The following is a 19,650-nucleotide window of genomic DNA, read 5'->3' on the forward strand; positions in this document are numbered from 1 at the left end:
ACATAGCGGACCAGCCCTATGCGATCAATCTGCAGCAATTACAACTGCATTTGCATGCCTTTTCACTTTCTGTAGGGCGGTTCTTCTTGTAGTGATTACCTAATGTTGTGGTCACAACCAATTCTAATCCATTAGGTTGTTCTTCGCCGACGTCGTTGTCTCCTTGATCTGCAACATCCAAATGCTACGTTTTTTTTTGGACCATATTATTTGGCACCGCTAATTTAACGATCCATACTCAATTTATATTTGCAGTTAAATTATCTTTGAGAGATCCACTTTTAAAAATACCATTGTCAAATCCTGATGCTACAGGCAAATGATCTAAAGAAGAAGGCTTGACCGCTCAAGACAAATGTCAAATTACACTAAACTAAATTAAATATTAAATTTGATAATTTAAAATATAATACGATCATAAGATATAAATATAATATAAAAATAATTTAATTTAAAATTTTAATAATAATTGTATATAATTTTAATAAAATAAAAAAATATATATTTTATTTTTTATATTAATAAAAATGATAACATATAATTTTTATATAAATTTTAGTATTTTATAACGCCAAATTTGTTAGACACTCACCGACAGTAATCATTATTAGTAGATAAATGTTGGATCGTTTTTAAGGCTTTTAACGGCTTGCAATTGAGACAAAAATGTCTACTTTTGCAATATTGGACAAATATCTTCAAAATTCTACCTGAGATGAGATCAGCCTGAGACCAAGCCAGGTCCATAGCCACATCAAAAAACTTAATTTAATATAGGTGTATTTTAATAAATTTTCTGTAATTTACTAATATTAATCACACTAAAATTTATAAAAATATAAAAAAAAATAGTAATTTTTTTTTTAAAAAGTCTTATATTTATAATTTATATTTATATATGATTATAAATTTTTTATTTGATATAATTTGATCACTAATAAAAATATTCCATTAACGTGTAAAATGTGATTTATTTTCAAATATATTATCATAAATTAATCTTTAATTTTTATTTATTTGAAAATATTATTTAGTTTCTGGTGAAATTTTTTTCAATAATAAAAAGGAAGCCTTCAAACTTTTAAGTTTATATGTTAAAGTTTCATCAAATGATGATTTTGCTTATTGATTGATTTATTATTAATTTAATTTGTTTATTGATTTTTTTTATATATATTAACTTTTTAATGAAAACATGAAATAATATATTTTATAGTTTTTTAAATTTAGATTTTTGGATTTAAGTATTTAACATAATTTTTTTCAATAAAATAATATATACAGCAAAAGTTAAAATATTATTCCAGTGAACTTTTTATTGACTGCGCCTTGGCTTTGTCACGTACATTATTTTAAAATTACAAGAAGTAAATAAGTTTTTTTTTTCTTAAAAAATAACAACTCATGCGGGCAGACGTAAGCATGATCCGCATGAAACTTGCTGGCCATGTCGTAATCTCGGAGTGGAATCTTATGTTTCACAATTTTTTATATAAGCAGTCCCAATTTAAAAATAAAAAATATTTATAAGTATTTATATTTCTATTTTAAATTTATAAAAAAAAAAAATTAAAATAATTATACAAATTAATTAAATTAAATTTTATATTTTATATTTCATAATTTTTATATATAATTATATCAGAATTTCAACATTCAGAACAGATGCATTGGTGCTTACCAAGAAATACAAATATGTGAAATGATCTTATTGTAATCCATCTTAACAGTCTTAAAATTAAAAATCGACATTTGTCTAGTGATTAAGGAAATTTTATGAGAATATAAAAATTTTGATTTCTGAGTTAAGAATTTTCTTTTTAAGGGCTATGTTCCCTTCTAAATCAAGAAAAATAAAATAAAAGCTGATGTATAACATCTTATTATTTAATTATGTGTTTTAAAAAATTAAGGTTTAAAAAAAATGATTACCTAACAAAAACAACATAAACAGTTGTCAATTTTCTAGAAATTTGGAGACCAAAATTTTTTATAGTTATTTACCTTTTATATGATTGATCATATATAGAAAAAAAATTACAGAAAAGATGCAAACATGTTCTAAAATTAGTCTGGCCAGACTTTCGGAAAGTTGCTTTGAACAAATCTGTTTTATTAAACTGTTATGAATTCTTATCTGAATTCGTTGCTTTGAGCAAATTTCGCTTAATATTACCTATTTCCAACTTGTTATAAATAGCCTTCACAAATTTCTCATTCTTCATCAATCACCATTGCCTTTACCTTTGAGAACCCAGCTAGAAACCAAAATGGCTTGGCACAGAATTGCATTAGCAGTTGCTTTAGTCTCATCCTTTGCTTTGCCTTGTTTCGCCCAAAGCTTGAAAAAAGAATTCTTGGATCCTCAAAATGAAGTTCGTGCTGACGTGAACGTTGAGGCATTGACTTGGGATGACCAAGTGGCAGCCTATGCGCAAAACTATGCCGATCAAAGAATTGGGGACTGTGATCTTGTTCATTCTGGGGGTCAATATGGGGAGAACATTGCATGGGGTAGTGGTGACCTTTCGATCGCAGATGCAGTCAAAATGTGGGTTGGTGAGAAGGTCTATTATGATGGCCGCTCAAATAGTTGCGCTTCAGGCCAGATTTGTGCCCATTATACTCAGGTGGTTTGGCGCAACTCGGTCCATGTAGGGTGCGCAAAGGTAAGGTGTGCTAATGGAGGAACTTTCATCACTTGCAACTATGACCCTCCTGGCAACGCCTTCGGGGAGACACCTTTTTAAAACTTCTAACTATCAAATGAGTACCTAGTAATTTTTATCATGTCATTTAAAATACCGTATATAAAATATAATTTTCATATTTTCGTTATCATCATTAACATCATTGTCGCTTTCCGATCACTATCATCACTGCTATCATCTGATTCTGTTCCACTACCTACAACCATCTACACTAATTGCTGGCTGATTACCAGCTATAGCAGATTCAGCAGCAGCCAGAGCCACGGGTGTGAAGATCAGGTACAGCCAGCATCAAATCCTGTCGTATAATATGCAACCAAAAATTACAACAAACTCACAGACCACACAATTTGCACAATCCGAGAAAGAGAGAATCCAACTGCAAAGTTACCATTTCAATAACTTCAGATTCATTCCCATTGAATACTTCAATATCAAATACTTTGAGAATTAATCTACATTTTGAGATGGATTAGAAATTTAAAAAGAGCACATACTGATGAGCAAAATTTGACTAAGAATAAAAAACAAACCTTTGTGTCAAGCTCAAGCCTTTTATTAGCTTCTGCCATGACTCCCAGGAAATCTTTCACTTTTCCCAAAACGGCAACATTCAGAAAGAAGATTTCAGCACTCAGCAGAAGCTTCTAATTCCCAAGAAACAATTTTCTCTAGAGATGTTGGATTTCTGATAGTTTCAGAAATTGGCAACTATGTTTCGTAACCGAAATACCAAAAATAGAACCTCAAGGCTCAAACAATGATCATAATCCCATTTCCACAAATTACATACTATCAGTTTCAGATTCTTTAAACAGCTTTGTATAATTACAAACTTCAGCAGAAATTTCCATATAAGTACTTCTAACCAAAAAAAAAAAAAAAATCAAACGGCACAAAGATGGGAAATAGTATAACTTGGCTTTTAGGAATAAGAGTGATACTGGGTTTCTTGGTAGGATCAGGTTTATAGGATTCAGATAATGAGTTCCTTGTATTACAAAAAAGAAGTGCAGATTCTGTTGTACAGGTAAAAACCCCAAAAACAAAACACAGTCAGATGATGAAATTTCAGTGGATAAAAATCAAGTTAGCAGAAATTTACATTCGATGAAACAAAAAAAGAAGCATGTTACCTAAGGCGAAGTAGATGATGCTTGTGCTTCCCATCTGTGTGTTTAGCTGCAGGACAAGACAACCGGTGCCCGAGCGTTGCGGACTGGGGATGGTAAGAAAATTGGCCATATTATTACATTCCAAAATCAAAAACGAAATTAAAAGGACAAAAATGAAACGACAGCGTTTTCTCCTTCTTTAGTGTACATTTATTTGCTGCAGCCTACGGTAGCTCTCACAAATTATCAAATACATAAAAAAAGAAAAAGAAAAACATTAATTATATTAGTAGTCTCTTACAAACTTCGTTTTCCAATAAAAGGCTTCTTCTTCTCGTACTTTTTTCGCCGGCGAAGAATAAATAAATACTATAATTTTAGCCGGAGATGAATCGTTTCGGTTTCCACCGATCGGTTCAAAATTTCAACAAATTCATCTTCATAAATGATTGTTTATGATCGTTACGTGAATTTGCTTTATATATATATATTTTTTTTGTTTTGAGATATTGGATAAGAATAATAATAATTATTATTATTATAAATAAATTGGAATTTTTTTGATTGATCGATTGGTCGATGGAGGATTGCTCGAGCAGCGATGAGGATTACTACTATTCGTCCGATCGAGACTCCCTCGACGGTCTCGAGAATGAGGACTCGGATTTACAGTGGCCCCCTTCGAAGGGTCCCACTACCAAGGTCAAATTTTGTTTCTCTCTCGTTTGGCTTCTTCGGAATTCAGTTTCTTGTTTTAATTGTCATTGATTTCCAATTCTTGGTTTTTGGTTTTTTTTTTTTTTTTTCAGTGTAGAGCTTGGTTTTTTTGGTCTTTCCCTTATTAAAGAGTGTTTTGGGGTTTGAATTAGTTATGGATTACCGGTAAATGACTGAGAAAGAAATGTTTTCTTTTATTGTTTCCTTTCTGGGTTTGTGGATTTTGAGGGGATAGAGTAATTTGAAGCAGCTTTGAGGTTCTATTGTGTGGGTGTGGTTTGTATGCTCATCAGGGAATTCTTTAATTTCATAGGCAGAGGAGCTGGTGGTCATCGAATTTGATGAATTTTTTCTACTTGATGTTGCTTGTGTTTTGTGCTTTTGTTATACTAAATGGCATTGTGTGCATTGAAGCTTTTCCCTCTCAGAACATAGGAAAAATTTAAGCTTTAATCTTCATGGGAAATTGTAGTAAAGAAGAACAAGATGCATAGTTTCTATTAATTCTTATCTTTCTCTTCTTTTTGGTCCCTAGTTATACTTAATTTGAAGAATGGGTATAGTTTTTTGTGACTCTTTTTGGCACTACGCAGGTTATTACAAAAGAATCACTTTTAGCTGCACAGGTAAAAATTTATTTCCTTTCCCTTTTATTCGGGTTTCCCATGCATTCATGTTTTATTTTATAGGATTGAATTGATTGTTTTGGTTTTTTGGGTAGAGGGAGGATTTACGGAGAGTAATGGACATGCTATCTCTTAGGGAGCACCATGCTCGGACTTTACTAATTCATTACCGATGGGATGTTGAGAAGTTGCTTGTCGTACTTGTGGAGAAGGGAAAAGCAGACTTGTTTTCTGAAGCAGGTGTTTCTGTTGTTGAGAGTGAGGATACAGGAACACCAGTATCATCTTCATCTACAGCAATGTGTGACATATGCATAGAAGAGTTACCTGGTGATAAGATGACAAAAATGGACTGTGGCCATACCTTTTGCAATGACTGTAAGCACCCTTCTTAGTCTGCACTTTTTTTCTTGAAGCATCCCTATGTATCACATAACCACGTAACATCAGCATGTACACAATGCTGAAAACTCTTGAAATTGACCCTTAGGTATCAACTCAGAACTCATATGATGACATGTGCACAAATTTATTGAGGTTGTAACAGCTTGCATGTTTTAGTCTTTTGAGTTGATTTATTTCACTCTTCATTTTCCAGGTTGGACAGAGCATTTTGTTGTGAAAATAAATGAGGGTCAAAGTAGGCGCATTAGGTGCATGGCACACAAGTGCATTGCTATTTGTGATGAAGCTGTTGTTAGAAATCTAGTTGGTAAAAAGCATCCTGATCTAGCGGAGAAATTTGATCGTTTTCTTCTTGAGTCATACATTGAAGATAATAGAATGGTTAAATGGTGTCCTAGTACTCCTCATTGTGGGAATGCAATACGCGTTGAGGATGATGAATTTTGTGAGGTAGAGTGTTCTTGTGGTGTACAGTTTTGTTTCAGTTGCTTATCAGAAGCACACTCGCCATGTTCATGTATGATGTGGGGGCTTTGGACCAAGAAGTGCCGAGATGAATCAGAAACGGTCAATTGGATCACTATTCATACAAAGCCTTGTCCAAAGTGTCACAAACCTGTGGAGAAGAATGGTGGATGTAATCTTGTGAGCTGTATCTGTGGACAAGCATTTTGGTGAGGATTTCCTTTTATGTTAATTGCAGTTTGCAAATTTTTTGAAAGCCGTCTTAATGTCATTGTTGTGACAAGTACTTCTCACGAATCAAGTGTTCGATTCTGGCATAAGTGTTCATTTCAAATAAAAACTTTTGAACTTGCACAAGCTGCCACCTCAACAAGAGCATAAGTGACTTATTTTCCCTCTTTTCTGTGTCAATTTATTTATTTTTAATAATATTGGACCAAGTACTGGTATTATTTCGCTTGTTTACATGATTTACACGCTGCAGAATATGAATTACTGGAGATTTTATTTTTTTATCACATTTTCTCTCTTTTCAACTGATGCAGTTGGCTGTGTGGTGGAGCTACTGGGCGGGACCATACTTGGTCAAGAATTGCTGGTCATAGCTGTGGTCGCTACAAAGAAGATCGTGAGAAAAAGACTGAACGAGCAAAGCGAGATCTCTATCGGTATATGCATTATCACAACCGTTATAAAGCTCATACAGATTCCTTTAAGCTTGAGAGTAAACTCAAGGAGACTATACTGGAGAAGGTGTCAATTTCAGAAGAGAGGGAATCGAGGCTAAGAGATTTCACCTGGGTAACTAATGGAATCTGTAGACTGTTTCGATCAAGGCGGGTTCTTTCATATTCATACCCATTTGCCTTTTACATGTTTGGTGAAGAATTATTCAAGGATGAGATGACAAATGAGGAAAGGGAAATAAAACAGCATCTATTTGAGGATCAGCAGCAGCAACTTGAGGCAAATGTTGAGAAACTCTCTAAGTTTTTGGAAGAGCCATTTGATGAATATGCTGATGATAAAGTTATGGAGATACGAATGCAAGTAATCAATCTTTCTGTGATCATTGATACCCTTTGTAAGAAAATGTAAGTATAGTTATTATTATATATAAATTAATGTTTATGAAAGTGTTTTAAACTCTCGTGCTGAGACTATGGGTTGCAGGTACGAGTGCATTGAGAATGACTTATTGGGTTCTCTCCAATGTAATACCCATAATATAGCTCCATATAAATCAAAGGGCATTGAGAAAGCATCAGAGCTTGCCGTCTGTTGGAATAACAAAGCTAGTAGTGCGACTGATAAATGCCTTCCATCCGATTGTGGCACTAGTGGTATGTGCACTTAATCCTTTGGAGATCAACACACACACACACACACACACACGCACACACGCACACACATGCATAGTTTGAAGATTTTTAAAACTCATATATGTTCTAAAGATTTTACTGACACATTGCAATTTAGGCAAACGTGATCGACCTTTCAGCTTTGCGAGTTCGGATGACAGTGATTGTCCACCCGAGAAGCAACCTAAAAAGGAGAGTTATGGAGGTGGGTTCTTTGATCTGAACCTGCCAGCAGAAGTTCTTGACAGGAATTGATCTCTGATAAACTTTTTCTAGGTAAGTACAGTTGTACAGATTTAACTGGAGACCCACATTTTGTCTAATGGGATTTGATCATTTATGGATTGAGCACCACTCAAATGTTTCACTTTCCCTACCTGGGATCTTTTTTGTCTCCACTTTTTGTGCTTCCTTTGTAATTTAATAGAGATATCCTGGAAGAGCTCTGTGAACTGAAAATCCATTTACTGTAAATTCTCATCCTGGGATTCTGAGTGGGGGCAAAGTTCGTCATTTAAGATTTTTTTGAATCTTTGGTAAAAAATGTTTTAGTGACTATGGAGTTTGATTAAAATTTATTTCTTGTAATGCTATTAACAGCAAGTTGGAGGGATCAAAGCATATGTTCGTTATGTGTGTCATTTTATTATCAAAAGATACAGAATAGCCAACGACGCCGGCTCTCCATTCATTTCATTGGCAATGGAAAAACGACGCCGTCGTCACTTGTAACTAAATCAAGTGTCAACCGACTTCTCCACTCTCACAATTCGTAAGGCCCAAGGAAACGAAACTCCCCCTTTCCCGCCAGCAATGATGTCCTCAATATCCATCCCAATCTCCGTCTCCGACGATGACTTCGACAGCCTTGGACCTCCGTCGATGCTTCTGGCTTCAGGCCACCCCAAACCCCGCAAAATCCGAAGCAGAGAAAACATTTTATATACAAGACTATTATGGAAAACAAAACCAACGGCACCAATCGTTTGGGCAACGTTTAGCAAACAGAAGAACGAGATTCTCATCAGAGCTTCCTAATAATCATCAAGAACTGCTGGGGTCTAATCGTACTCTTCCCTCTGTCTCCGGTTTGATCCTCTTTGGTCTCTTGACCCGCCGACTTTCAAGCTGTCGGTTAAACGTTAAGAAAGTAAGTTCGTTTTCTATTTATCTATCTTAAATCTCTGTGTAAGAAAAACTTAATTTATTTGATTTATGACGTCATTTTAAATTTAAATTATAACATATAAATTTATTTTTGATTATAAGTGATTTTTTTAATATAAAAAAATAAATTCCAGATCACTTGTGTGGTAAGAGAAGAAAATAAAAAAGGTAAATTTTTATTTTTAGAAAAGGAAATGAAACCGACTAGTTTCACGTGCGTATCACACGAATAATAGGTACCAGAGCCCACGTAATCTCGTTTTAGAAAAAATAGAGGTTAGAGTTTGCTCTTAGAATAGCTGTGGGGGCTTTGGGTTCATCAGCTCAATTTCTTGGCCTTATGCTTATGAACCCCTAAAAAAAACTACTATAACACAAGGAAATTGAAATGGAAAAGAAAAAATAAAATTAAGTCAAAGGAGTAATTTGGATTTAAGCCGAACTAAATGGACGATGTACGGTAAAAATAGGTTTGATAATTTAAAATATAGTACTATAATATAATATAGATAATATAATTTAAAATTTTAATAATTATTATATATATTTAATAAAATAAAAAATATTTTATATTTTTAATTTTTTATACCCACATAAATCACAATATATAATTTTTACATAAAATTTAATATAAAGAAACAAATTTTAATATTTTATAGATCATTGACACGCAAATCTCCCAATAGTTCCAACCTCATCCATTTGCTGACCAAGAGCTCAGCAGAATCACTTGTGCATCACAGCCCCAAAAGCAATTTCGACACTTCTTCGCTACAAGTCCCATCCTTTGCTCTCTCTCTCTCTCTCTCTCTCTTTACAATTTCCACTCTTATTATTTTCTCTTTTTTTAATTTGTTATTAATTCTGATTATAAACAATAAATAATAAACAAAAGAGGAAAAAAGAAGAAATAAAGGGCGAGAGAGGGAGGGAAAGAAAATGGAAGAAGAGCGAGTAGGGTTAGCATTAGCAAAGGCTACTGAACTGAGATTGAAAATCAGCAATTGCATCCAAAAAGCCGCCGCCGGGAAGCCCTCTTCTCCAAAGGAACAAAGTCCACAAAAACAAGATGAGGAACAAACTGATAAATTGGGTAGCTTTAACGGAGACAAAGTCCCTAATTTTCATCAAAGTCTGACAGAAGCTGTTGAAGAACAAGAAGAGGAAGAAACAGAAAGGCTCTTGAATATTCGAGATGCCCTTGAATCCCTTGAATCCCAGCTGTTTGCTTTGCAGGTTTGTTATTTTAAAAGTCTTTTAACTTTTTCTCTCCCCATTTTGTTAAATATTGTATTTTTTATGTTATAAACCTGAAGCCCTTAAAAAACCCTGATTTTGTTTCATTGTTTTAACATTGTTTTTGGCCTGCTTGCATAGAAATACGCGAAACTAATGGGGAAACTAGAAGAAAATTGCCCATGGGATCCAAATTTCAAGTTCCAATTTGTATGTTATGGAACACAAGTAACAAATCTTTGGGGTTAAAGCTAAGCCTTATTATATTCTTTCTAAAGTAATTAGCTAAGCCTAATTATATCATTTGGAATGCATTTCTACTAGAATCAAATGTAGTCTAAGATACTGGCTGGATTGCCTTGCATTTTGCGTTTCTACCTATATATAGATTTGTGCCAAATGGTCTAGGCTTTTGTCAATTAATTGTGCTTTGATTCTTTGTTTAAGTAATACAAAAAGGAAGGAAGATGGTTGGAGTTGTTTTCTTTTTGGCCTTTTAGATTGCCTAGTTATGGTAAAACTAAACAAACAGCCTCAGAATTGTCAATTTTAGTTTCTGTATCTGATTGAATTGAATCATTTCCACCATATACAACTTTCCCCATTCGTTTTCTTTCAATAGTGGTTGTTTACGATTAGTTGGACCATTTCAACAACACCATCATCATTGGATAGACATCTGCTATTGGGTAACTTTAAGAAAGCCTCCGGAAACTAGGTTATGGAAGTTGCAGCTAGTTTATGAGTACACAGGATTGTGAAAAGCTGTTATTGTTACTATATGGTTATAATGAACTTACTTGCCTCTGGTTTTGGCAATTTTTTTTATGAAGTTACTTGAGACTGGCCATATGTAACAACAACGATTTTTGTGGACTGCTTGAACTTTTAGAAATTAGAAAGAGCTTGAGAAGGCAATTCTCCTGTTAATTAGTTTATCCAGGGTTGGGTGTGAAGAGTTGTCTGGAAAACTCATTGAAGATTAAAGTCATTCTTTTTTACTATGGCTGCATCCTCTGATTTGCGAGTGGAGCAGTTAGTCACATTCGAGAATCAAGACATTTAGACGTAACCCTATGGACATCTTTTGCATGTTGTTCTGGAATGGGGGCAGAGTAACATATTTCTGTATGAAGGTAGTTGAGGAAGAGTTGAACTTCCGAGAATTCAAGGCACCTATTGGTAGTCTTTTGCTTTCTTGCTAACTTATTGGGTGCTATGCCAATTAACTGAAGTGTTTTCATTATGTCGTTGCATGCATGAAAAGGGTATGCCTAGAAAATAGATGTTTGTGTTGACAACATATTTCTTAAAAAATTAACAACGGTAGACATCCTTAGGTTTTGAATGGTACAGAAGTTTAATTTTCTTGACTTAACAGAATCTGCAACATCAGCAACGGTATGAAAAGGAAGTCGCCCTTGCCAAGATTGATTATAGCCGGAGAATACTCTTGCAGAAGCTTGAAGAATATCAAGGGAAGGACTTGGAAGTGATTCTTGAGGCTGCTGCTTTTGTTAGTGAAACAGTGGAGAACAATAATGATCTCCCCCTTCCTCCATATCCAAGTCACCCCCCACGATCCTTGGTTTTGGATAACGGCTATTTGTCACACTTGCAGTCAACATACAAGTCTTTGACAAATGGGCTTACCCCTGGTGACCCAACAAACGACCCAACGATCATGAACGGACATCAGGAGAATAAGAAGCAATACAAATCCAGAAACTTGAGGCAAGGATTGGGCCACTTCATAAGTTCAGCAGTCAAGACGGTGCTTCCCCTTGTTGGTGTAATATACATATTAAGCTTGTCCAATTTTGTGCCAAACCTTGGGAAAGGCACCCCTCTCAAGTTTTTGCCCATGGTTCAGCAACGTGCAACTGAAGAAAAGAATTCTACTGTCCAATGTCCACCTGGGAAAGTCCTGGTGATGGAGGGCGGAGAAGCTCGATGCTTGGTAAAAGAGAGGATTGAAGTACCATTTGAGTCAATTGTTGCCAAGCCAGATATAAATTATGGGTGCGGTTAATTTGATATGACTCCCCATTGTGTGTATAACTCTACTTTTATTTGGTGTAATGAAGTTTTAATTCAGCAGCCTTTGGTTTTTGTGGCTTTTGTGAAATGGGATAGCAATGGGGTGTAAAAATGCGAGAAATTTTCAATTGTAATTTTGCTTTTATGATCAAGCCCGACATTGGCCAACTAGCCGCATGGCATTTTGTTGGGTTATTAATGTGGTTTTTCTCCCTTGCTGTTGATTCATGACGATAATACTTCGACTTCCAAAAGTTATTAAATTGCACTGTACATACTATTAATGTGAAAAAGGACCCACTTCAATTTGATCCAAAATGTTGCAAAAGAAACGACAAATTTTGAAACAAAGAATCACAAGCTGTCAATATGAACTCTTTCTTGGCTCCTGCTTGAAGACACATTTCACATGAAATGATTAATGATGCCAAAACTCATGCTATATAATTATATATATGGCAACTCAATGGTTGAAAGAAAATAGACCAATAATCAGTCGACTAACTTTTAGATCAATTGGTAAGAGATTTCTATTGGTGTTTGAAAATTGCAAATTAGAACGAATTTTTTTGAATCAGCTAACATGAGATATCTGTTGGCTCTTGAAGGTTGTGAATTCGAACAAGTTGATGTATATAATATCTTTTTTCAATCAGGTAAGTTTAAAAAGTGAAGGTTTAGAAATACATTAGAAAATTTAAAAAAAAAAACCCAAATATTGGCCAAAAAAAAACCAAAAATCAGCCTACTAAAGTCCTGGTCAAGATTTGGGTGTTTCTTCCATTTTTTTATTCTCTCCCTCTTCTGCCTTCTTTTGCAGTATAATCGACTTCCATATTAAGAAAACTTTACAGTTGATTGCCTTATAGTGATCGTCTCCTATTTGAATCCTTCTCTTTTCATTTGATAATCCATATGACATAGAATTTCACATGTAACAGAATGGAATTAAGCTGAGTCCAAATATTATATATATATATATATATATATATATGCAGATGTTTCTGAATCTAAAGAAAGATTGCATCAGATATTTTGCTGCTTATAATATTCATGTAAAGTGGTGTTCATGATCAGCAACTGTCAATTTAAAAATAAACAAGCTTATATTATAGAACTGGTGATTTTGTAATAATAATTGAATAAAAGCATTGGTGTAAATTATATATAATAAATTTTGGCATAAATTTTTAACAAACCTTTGAAGTGTTGTCACCATATGGCAACTCTTCCAAGTATCAATACAATAATTTTCTAAATTTGGACTCTAGCAAGTATGAAATGATGCATGCTAAGCGCCATGATGCTTCGTTACAGACTAAGATGGATGACTTTGTGAGAAAAATTCTAGGATTTAGAAGACAATTTTTGGGTTGCCTGACCTTTCAGGGGAATTGATTCCAATGATGTTGAATCCAATGGGAACTCTACAGCATCCTTGAGTTCCAGCTGCAATGAATCTTGTCCCACTTTGATATGAGAATTGCACAAATTTTTGTGACTAGAAAAACTTGTCCAAATGAGATAGGGCTGTACTAGCCTTAATGGCAAGGGAACATAATTCTTGAAGGGAAAGTGTTGCTTGAGATTTAGACAGTGGCATGACAAAATAAATTTGATCCAGTTGAAGTTCTTCATCTTCAGGTACGTGAGGCAGCAATGAGTTTACATCCATTAACTCTGAGTTGCAAAGGAAACAGTTTGGATTCTGGGAGAGAACAAAGCTGGCTATGATGGGTTGCCTGAATTCCTGAAGCCTTCCATCTGGATATAATATTTTGGTCGTGGCTGGTACCCAGCTCAGATTTCCAACCTTTTTCATGCTTTGAGAAGATGCACAAATACCCATTTTTAATAATATTTCCTGTCTAAAGAGAAAAACAGAGCGAGTTGAACTAGGCAGGCTGGGGTGGATCGAAGGACTGTGGCATTAACCTTTATATAGACAGAGAAAAGCAAGCCAACAGTATCTTCATTTTTCTTGAAGATATGGACATTAATTGTCAAGCCCCAAATGATTTTCATTTTCTTCCATGAGTAAAGTCCATTACTCAACTCTGCAATCTGGCTGTCTTGCATGTTTGCCCACAGGATCAACCACAAATGAATAGGAAACCTATAGAATTCAAACTGTATTTATTTCTGGCTCCAAATACTTTAATTTTTCTTCAACATATGATATTTCTTTTAAATCCAATGAATTTACGATATTGTTAGAAGAAAGTTGTGGAAGGAAATTTCAAATACAAATCCATGAAATGGTGTGATGGATGCAAGTCCTTTGCCATACGATGACTGCTCAGATGGTTTCCCACTTGGAGGCATCAAGGTCGCTGCAGGGGAAACTACATATATAGTTTCATCTTTCACATTTCTTTTTCTTTAGGGACCGCGCATTGATGAATCTGTCTCAGTTATTTCACTCTTTTGCTTTGTCCTCTTCTGTTCATTCACATAATTAAAGTGATGGGCCATTTAAACCAATTCCCTATCCTCTCTTTGGCCATTGCTATACCTTTTCATGGCATGCTCTAATATGTTTCCTTCTCAACAAAAACCCAAGGCACAAAGGTTAAAGACAACTAGAAATAAAATAAAACCAAAAATTAATGATAAATATTACATTTAAATTTTAATAACTGTAATTTTTTTCATCATCGTAGTGTGATTTTTAGTTAATAATATGTAATCCGTAATTTTTCAAAATCTATTTCATCATACTTGAAATAACCCTAGTAATATTATTGTTGTTTTGAGTTAAATTTTTCACAAACTTCATTTATATAAAACTCCATTTGAATTAATATTCTTGGGGTTTAGTTTTCCTTCATAATAAAAACTAGCGATTCAGCCGTGGTTTGAGTCTGGTCGAGTATTGGTTTCAAGTCAAAGATTCACAGCCAGCCTTTGAAAATGGAATCTTTGCCAATGTTTGCATCGAAAAGGTTTCTTCTGCGTGTCAAAAGGTTGATTCAGGCAACAAGATTGAGCCAAATCTCTATCAATTAGGGAAATTATAGTTTTTTTTTTTATAGAATTAGGGAAATTATTTAAGTTAAAAGAGTAATTTCCTCATAATTAATATGATCGAAATAACTAAAAAATCATCTTGAAATAAATATGATAATTTATATATTTATGTTATATAAAATATTAATAATTCATGTATTTATATCATATTAATATCACCATTCGTGTCGATAAAAAATATAAAATATATTTTTAATTTTATTAAATTTATTTATAATTTTTATTAAAATTTTAACTCATTTTCGTTTTTTTTATTTGTATCATTTTTATATCTTATTATTTTAAATTTTCATATTTATTTTAAAACCTAGGATTTAAAGTTATCACTTCACTACACATCCTTTTTTTAAATACCTAAATAGCCATATGCACAAATTTGTATTAGCATTTTTCTCTCAACAGGAATGTGGCTGAGTTCAAAATTAAAGCATGCATCTTTTAGGCTAATTGGCTCTTTAATCTTTATCAAGAAACACAACGATAATGGTGCCTGATTTTTTTTTCATATGCTCACCAACTGATTCGCCAGGCTATCTGTTCAAAATTATTGCAATATCTTGGTTCCTTTTTTCAAATACTATAATTTTTTGTTGGCTATAGGCTATAGCTATATTATCCAGTAGCTTGATTTGATTATTAGAGAAATATAGTTCTTCTTCCATGCAGTTCCAAAAAACCTTCTTCTTCATGACAGTGGCATACTTTTTGTTTTTCGAGAATAATTCTTGGGTTGGGCCATTAATTACATAGATGATTAACATTATTTGGATACACAGCAAGATTGATTTTGATAAAATTAAAAATAATAATAATTATTATTATAATTATAATTTAAAAAATTAATAAACAATTTATATTAAATGATGCCGTTGAAATTAATATTTAAATTTAATTAATGATGAAATAAACCAATAAAAAAATCGATTCATGGATTCAATCGGTAAATCGTTCAATCAATAACAAATAAGGGGGCTTTGTTCTTAATCCCAAATTCAAAGTGGTGAAATTAATAATTGCTAGGTTATGACGAAACATAACACAGAAAAAGATGGTATTTTTCTTTTCCCCCGACAACATGTAATGTAGAATACATGATCATTGAGAAGCAAGTTTTTCCTGATCATCTCTCCCAAATTCTTTCGGATGGTATAATATACTACTCCTTAGCTTATATTTAAAAGAATTTCTATCCATTTGTGATTTTTATGATAGTATTTTCAAGTCGAATGCCATAATTTCTATGATTGGCATCACCACGATTACCACACTAACAATTCAAAATGCGTTAAATGAATTGGTATTTAAGTAAATGCAGAAATTTAGAGGAGCAATGGCAAGTAAGGTCGAAAAAAACTGAAAACCATTTTGAAACCATAATTTTTTATTCGATTTTTTTTTTGTTTAATTTAATTCAAATTAAATTTGAATATTATATATATATATATATATATATATATTAAGTTCAATCAAATTTCAAACCAAGATATGAAAAATCCAAAAAAAATAACTGAATCAAACGGAATTATATTTTTTTTTAATTTATATATTTTTTAAATTTTTATAAATAAAACTAATAATTTTATATCAAAATTTATTTAAATATCTTAAAATAATATATAAAAATAATAATAAATAAAATTTATAAATTGAACCAAACCGATAAAATTTAATTTGATTCAAATCTCGAATAAAAATTAGATTCGAAATCAAATTTAAATTTAAATTTTCATAAATTATATAAAATCTAAAAAACCTTAATCAAATCCGATACGATCAGTTATCACGTCTAATGGTAAGCAAGAAGCACCCAAATTTTATCTATTACTAGTATTAGCTGTTGTTTGGGTGCTTGGCTCTTTAGACCTTAGCCTCTGCAAATTTGATCCATTGCTGCAGCATCCAGTGGTAATACTTTCAAAAGTCAAATTCTAAGAGAAAAACAGATAAATGTCGATGAGGCTGTTACAACAGAAAGTCCAGAAAACTAGAGCAGCTGCATATGATATGTTTTTTGGTAGCTGCTATGTCATCAGATCAGATCCCCACCTCATTTTTGTACTTTTCCCGTAGCGAATTTGGCAATTATTTTCCTCACACAAAATGCCAAGATATAAAATAAAATAACGAAATGTGATTACGCAATGGCCTCATACTAAAGCGGAAAAGGAACCTGAAATTTGGATACCCTTTTACATTCCAATCCGATTCTCTCCTTGTAGACCCACTGCACCATGAAAGGACGAAAAATCGGTAACAAACAAGACAACTTTAACAATAATACATCATATAAAAGACAAGTGTCTTCCACTAGCCACTGGCATCACCGTGATTAAGTAACACAATAGGATAAAAGGAGGGATGTGGCTACTATATGATTCCCATATTTACCATACGAATCAATCTGTTTTCCCAACCACTAAATGCAAATTACAAGGCATCAATTTGAGGTGCGCACATGTTCTGATTATCTTATGCAAAGATCACAGAAAAAAAATGAAATAACAGTATCTATTTGAATTGCCACCATAAAAGTTGTCAAATACTGGCAAGGAATCATAAACAAAAGATAGTGCATTGGGTAATTTCCTGACGACATGGCAACTTAAGACAAAGCAACTAATTTGGATAATGATATTATTTGGAACAAAAGAAACTAAATAGTTCTAAAACCCATAAAAAAAAAAAACTATGCAAGTTTAGCAAAATAATCAGTTATTCTAATCTAATTTGCCAAGGGAAAGGCACCAAGGAACAGTATAATGCAAATGGATAGGAAGAATGGCTTTCAGAGCTACTATAACACAATCTACAAGTAACAAGACAGTAATAGCAATTTTCAAGGAAATCAAATGGATTGTTATACTCCAAAAATGTTGTTAATAAAAGAAATCATCCCAAGCAAATGAATCTGCTCCAAACATTTAATAAAAATGAAACTCAGGAAATTAAAAGCCCCCCCCCCCCCCCCATCCTGGAGGGTAGTCCACCTCAAACTCAAAACCCAAGGACAAGGCATCCTCGTTCAGCTTCCTATAAATCTTTTCAAATTAGCTTCCTATAGACAAAGAGGACCTTTACTTTATTACTCTATTAATTTTTTTTTAAGTCTTAATTCCTAATCCATCATCCAATATTTCATTGCCTTCCTGAGTTTAACTATTTACAAAACATTCAGTTACATCAAATTAGCCATGTCCAAAACCTCTCACTCCATTGCTATCACTCAGATTAATAATCTCCCTAAGCATGTCTTGAGCATACAAACACTTACAGCATTTGTTAGACAGTGTTTGGTTGTTGCTTAAACTCAATTTCAGGCACAATTTTTTTTTTTAATAAAAATTGGTATTTAACCCAGATATAATAATTCAGATCTGGGAAAAACCCACATAACAAACAATACCCAGGCCCCAAAATTGGCCTTTGTATAATAGAATAATCGTGACAAAGCTAAAGAGTAAAATAAAGTCGAAGGCTTAAAATTACCTGAAAAGAACGAGAGGAGGTATCTAGAGCTCGAGCTTGAGCTCTTCCTTTTCACCAGAGAGGTAATGAAGAATGTAAGGAGTGACACGAATCACAGCTATCCACACCCCAAACATAGCCACGTGTTCCTTCAACTGCTTCAAGGCCACCGCCTTGTCTGGTTTCCGCATAAACATTCCCTGGAACATCGCTGCTTCTAATTTGATTTTCTGTGCTTTCGATTTGAATCTGGTTCGACGGCAAGAAGCTAAAACCCTAGCTACGTATGGGATTCTGGTATTTTTATGGCTAGATTTTGTAATCAAGGGAAAGAGATGTGGCACGTGCCTCTTGCCCTTGACCAACACCAGCGTGGTCAATGAGTTTCCTCCTCCCTTTTTTTTTTTTGTTATTGGATTAAAATTAAATACAATACATATACACATGAATATGTATTATATACATATAATTAATTTTTTCATGCATTAACTTTTTAACCTAAAAAAAGTCATATTATTCTTTTATTTTTTAAAAATACCATCACATAATTATGTGTATATATATATATAATGTGAATTTATTTACACAAAAACCTTAAAAAAAAAAATCAAACATAAAACGTTGAACTTTTATTATGATTCATTGCTTTATACTCATCTGACTTTTACCAATGGTTAAATGAAAATTTCTAGGTAGAAGGTATATAAGTAGATAATACATAAATAAAGGGAAAAAATGTGTTACTATGTTTGTATATTTGAAAGCCATAATTAATGTTTCTAATTCTCCATTGAAGAAGAAAAGGTGAGAACCATATTGAATAGACAAAATGAAATGAAGCCTTCATGTTTCATCAGGGTGCATAAATAAGCTGAAGTTACTCTCTGCCCGGCACTGCCATTTGTTTTCCCTTTCCTTTCGTTCTCATTAATGAATAAAACCAGATGCTGTGCGATTCATGCTCACATAGCAAGCACATAAGAATCGAGAGATTGATTTTGGATCAAATGCCCATGTTCGCATCCCAACATGAACCTCAAAACACTAAATCCAACCCCAAAGCCGCTCCATAACCAAACCAACTTCAGTTAACATTGTTAGTTCGGAACCCATTCAAATGTAAGAACCCTTCCTTTATCCAAGAATCGCATCAGCATTTATGAGCCTTTTTTCTTATGCAGGCTTAAGACTCAGAGTGAGAAAATAAAGAGAAAGCTCAAAAATCGTGTCCATCTCTCGTCAATTTTCTCATTTAATGCCCTCTCCCTACCCCCCATTAATGCCTCCCTTTTTTCGACTCTCACTTGCCAGA

General features: G+C 33.4%; 4 protein-coding genes and 1 pseudogene across 5 annotated transcripts; 3 read left to right on the plus strand and 2 right to left on the minus strand.

Moving 5' to 3' along the window:
- The first annotated feature begins 1,680 nt into the window (after positions 1-1,680).
- LOC149518971 (pathogenesis-related protein 1C-like) lies at positions 1,681-3,836 on the plus strand. Its single transcript, XM_089761357.1, has one exon. The coding sequence runs from the start codon at positions 2,271-2,273 to the stop codon at positions 2,748-2,750; it is 480 nt and encodes a 159-aa protein (XP_089617483.1). The 5' UTR covers positions 1,681-2,270; the 3' UTR covers positions 2,751-3,836.
- A 245-nt stretch (positions 3,837-4,081) lies between these two features.
- LOC149518972 (putative E3 ubiquitin-protein ligase ARI2) lies at positions 4,082-8,668 on the plus strand. The gene is made up of 8 exons (XM_089761356.1): positions 4,082-4,528; positions 5,137-5,169; positions 5,265-5,547; positions 5,768-6,248; positions 6,585-7,133; positions 7,213-7,382; positions 7,519-7,676; positions 8,001-8,668. The coding sequence occupies exons 1-7, from the start codon at positions 4,406-4,408 to the stop codon at positions 7,653-7,655; spliced, it is 1,776 nt and encodes a 591-aa protein (XP_089617482.1). The 5' UTR covers positions 4,082-4,405; the 3' UTR covers positions 7,656-7,676; positions 8,001-8,668.
- An 828-nt stretch (positions 8,669-9,496) lies between these two features.
- LOC111281751 (plastid division protein PDV2-like) lies at positions 9,497-12,011 on the plus strand. The gene is made up of 2 exons (XM_022869386.2): positions 9,497-9,803; positions 11,185-12,011. The coding sequence occupies exons 1-2, from the start codon at positions 9,507-9,509 to the stop codon at positions 11,833-11,835; spliced, it is 948 nt and encodes a 315-aa protein (XP_022725121.2). The 5' UTR covers positions 9,497-9,506; the 3' UTR covers positions 11,836-12,011.
- A 1,179-nt stretch (positions 12,012-13,190) lies between these two features.
- On the minus strand, positions 13,191-13,692 carry LOC149518973 (uncharacterized). Its single transcript, XM_089760432.1, has 2 exons — positions 13,384-13,692; positions 13,191-13,292 (listed from the first exon to the last, which is right to left on the minus strand). The coding sequence occupies exons 1-2, from the start codon at positions 13,690-13,692 to the stop codon at positions 13,191-13,193; spliced, it is 411 nt and encodes a 136-aa protein (XP_089616558.1).
- A 3,045-nt stretch (positions 13,693-16,737) lies between these two features.
- LOC111282455 (mitochondrial import receptor subunit TOM6 homolog pseudogene) lies at positions 16,738-18,732 on the minus strand (annotated as a pseudogene). Its single transcript, XR_016342423.1, has 2 exons — positions 18,360-18,732; positions 16,738-17,097 (listed from the first exon to the last, which is right to left on the minus strand). The product of XR_016342423.1 is annotated as a mitochondrial import receptor subunit TOM6 homolog pseudogene (transcript).
- Positions 18,733-19,650: the final 918 nt, after the last annotated feature.

The sequence above is a fragment of the Durio zibethinus genome, chromosome 5 (assembly GCF_047325235.1).
Source record: "Durio zibethinus cultivar Kanyao isolate XHJ-2024 chromosome 5, ASM4732523v1, whole genome shotgun sequence".
Lineage (NCBI taxonomy): Eukaryota > Viridiplantae > Streptophyta > Magnoliopsida > Malvales > Malvaceae > Durio > Durio zibethinus.

Coding starts and splice junctions, on each gene's coding strand:
- LOC111281751 (XM_022869386.2), top strand. CDS start 9,507: ATGGAAGAAGAGCGAGTAGGGTTAGCATTAGCAAAGGCTACTGAACTG. Junction 9,804..11,184: donor CCCAGCTGTTTGCTTTGCAG/GTTTGTTATTTT, acceptor TTGACTTAACAG/AATCTGCAACATCAGCAACG.
- LOC149518971 (XM_089761357.1), top strand. CDS start 2,271: ATGGCTTGGCACAGAATTGCATTAGCAGTTGCTTTAGTCTCATCCTTT.
- LOC149518973 (XM_089760432.1), bottom strand. CDS start 13,692: ATGGGTATTTGTGCATCTTCTCAAAGCATGAAAAAGGTTGGAAATCTG. Junction 13,293..13,383: donor TATGTTCCCTTGCCATTAAG/GCTAGTACAGCC, acceptor GATTCATTGCAG/CTGGAACTCAAGGATGCTGT.
- LOC149518972 (XM_089761356.1), top strand. CDS start 4,406: ATGGAGGATTGCTCGAGCAGCGATGAGGATTACTACTATTCGTCCGAT. Junction 4,529..5,136: donor CGAAGGGTCCCACTACCAAG/GTCAAATTTTGT, acceptor GGCACTACGCAG/GTTATTACAAAAGAATCACT. Junction 5,548..5,767: donor CCATACCTTTTGCAATGACT/GTAAGCACCCTT, acceptor TTCATTTTCCAG/GTTGGACAGAGCATTTTGTT.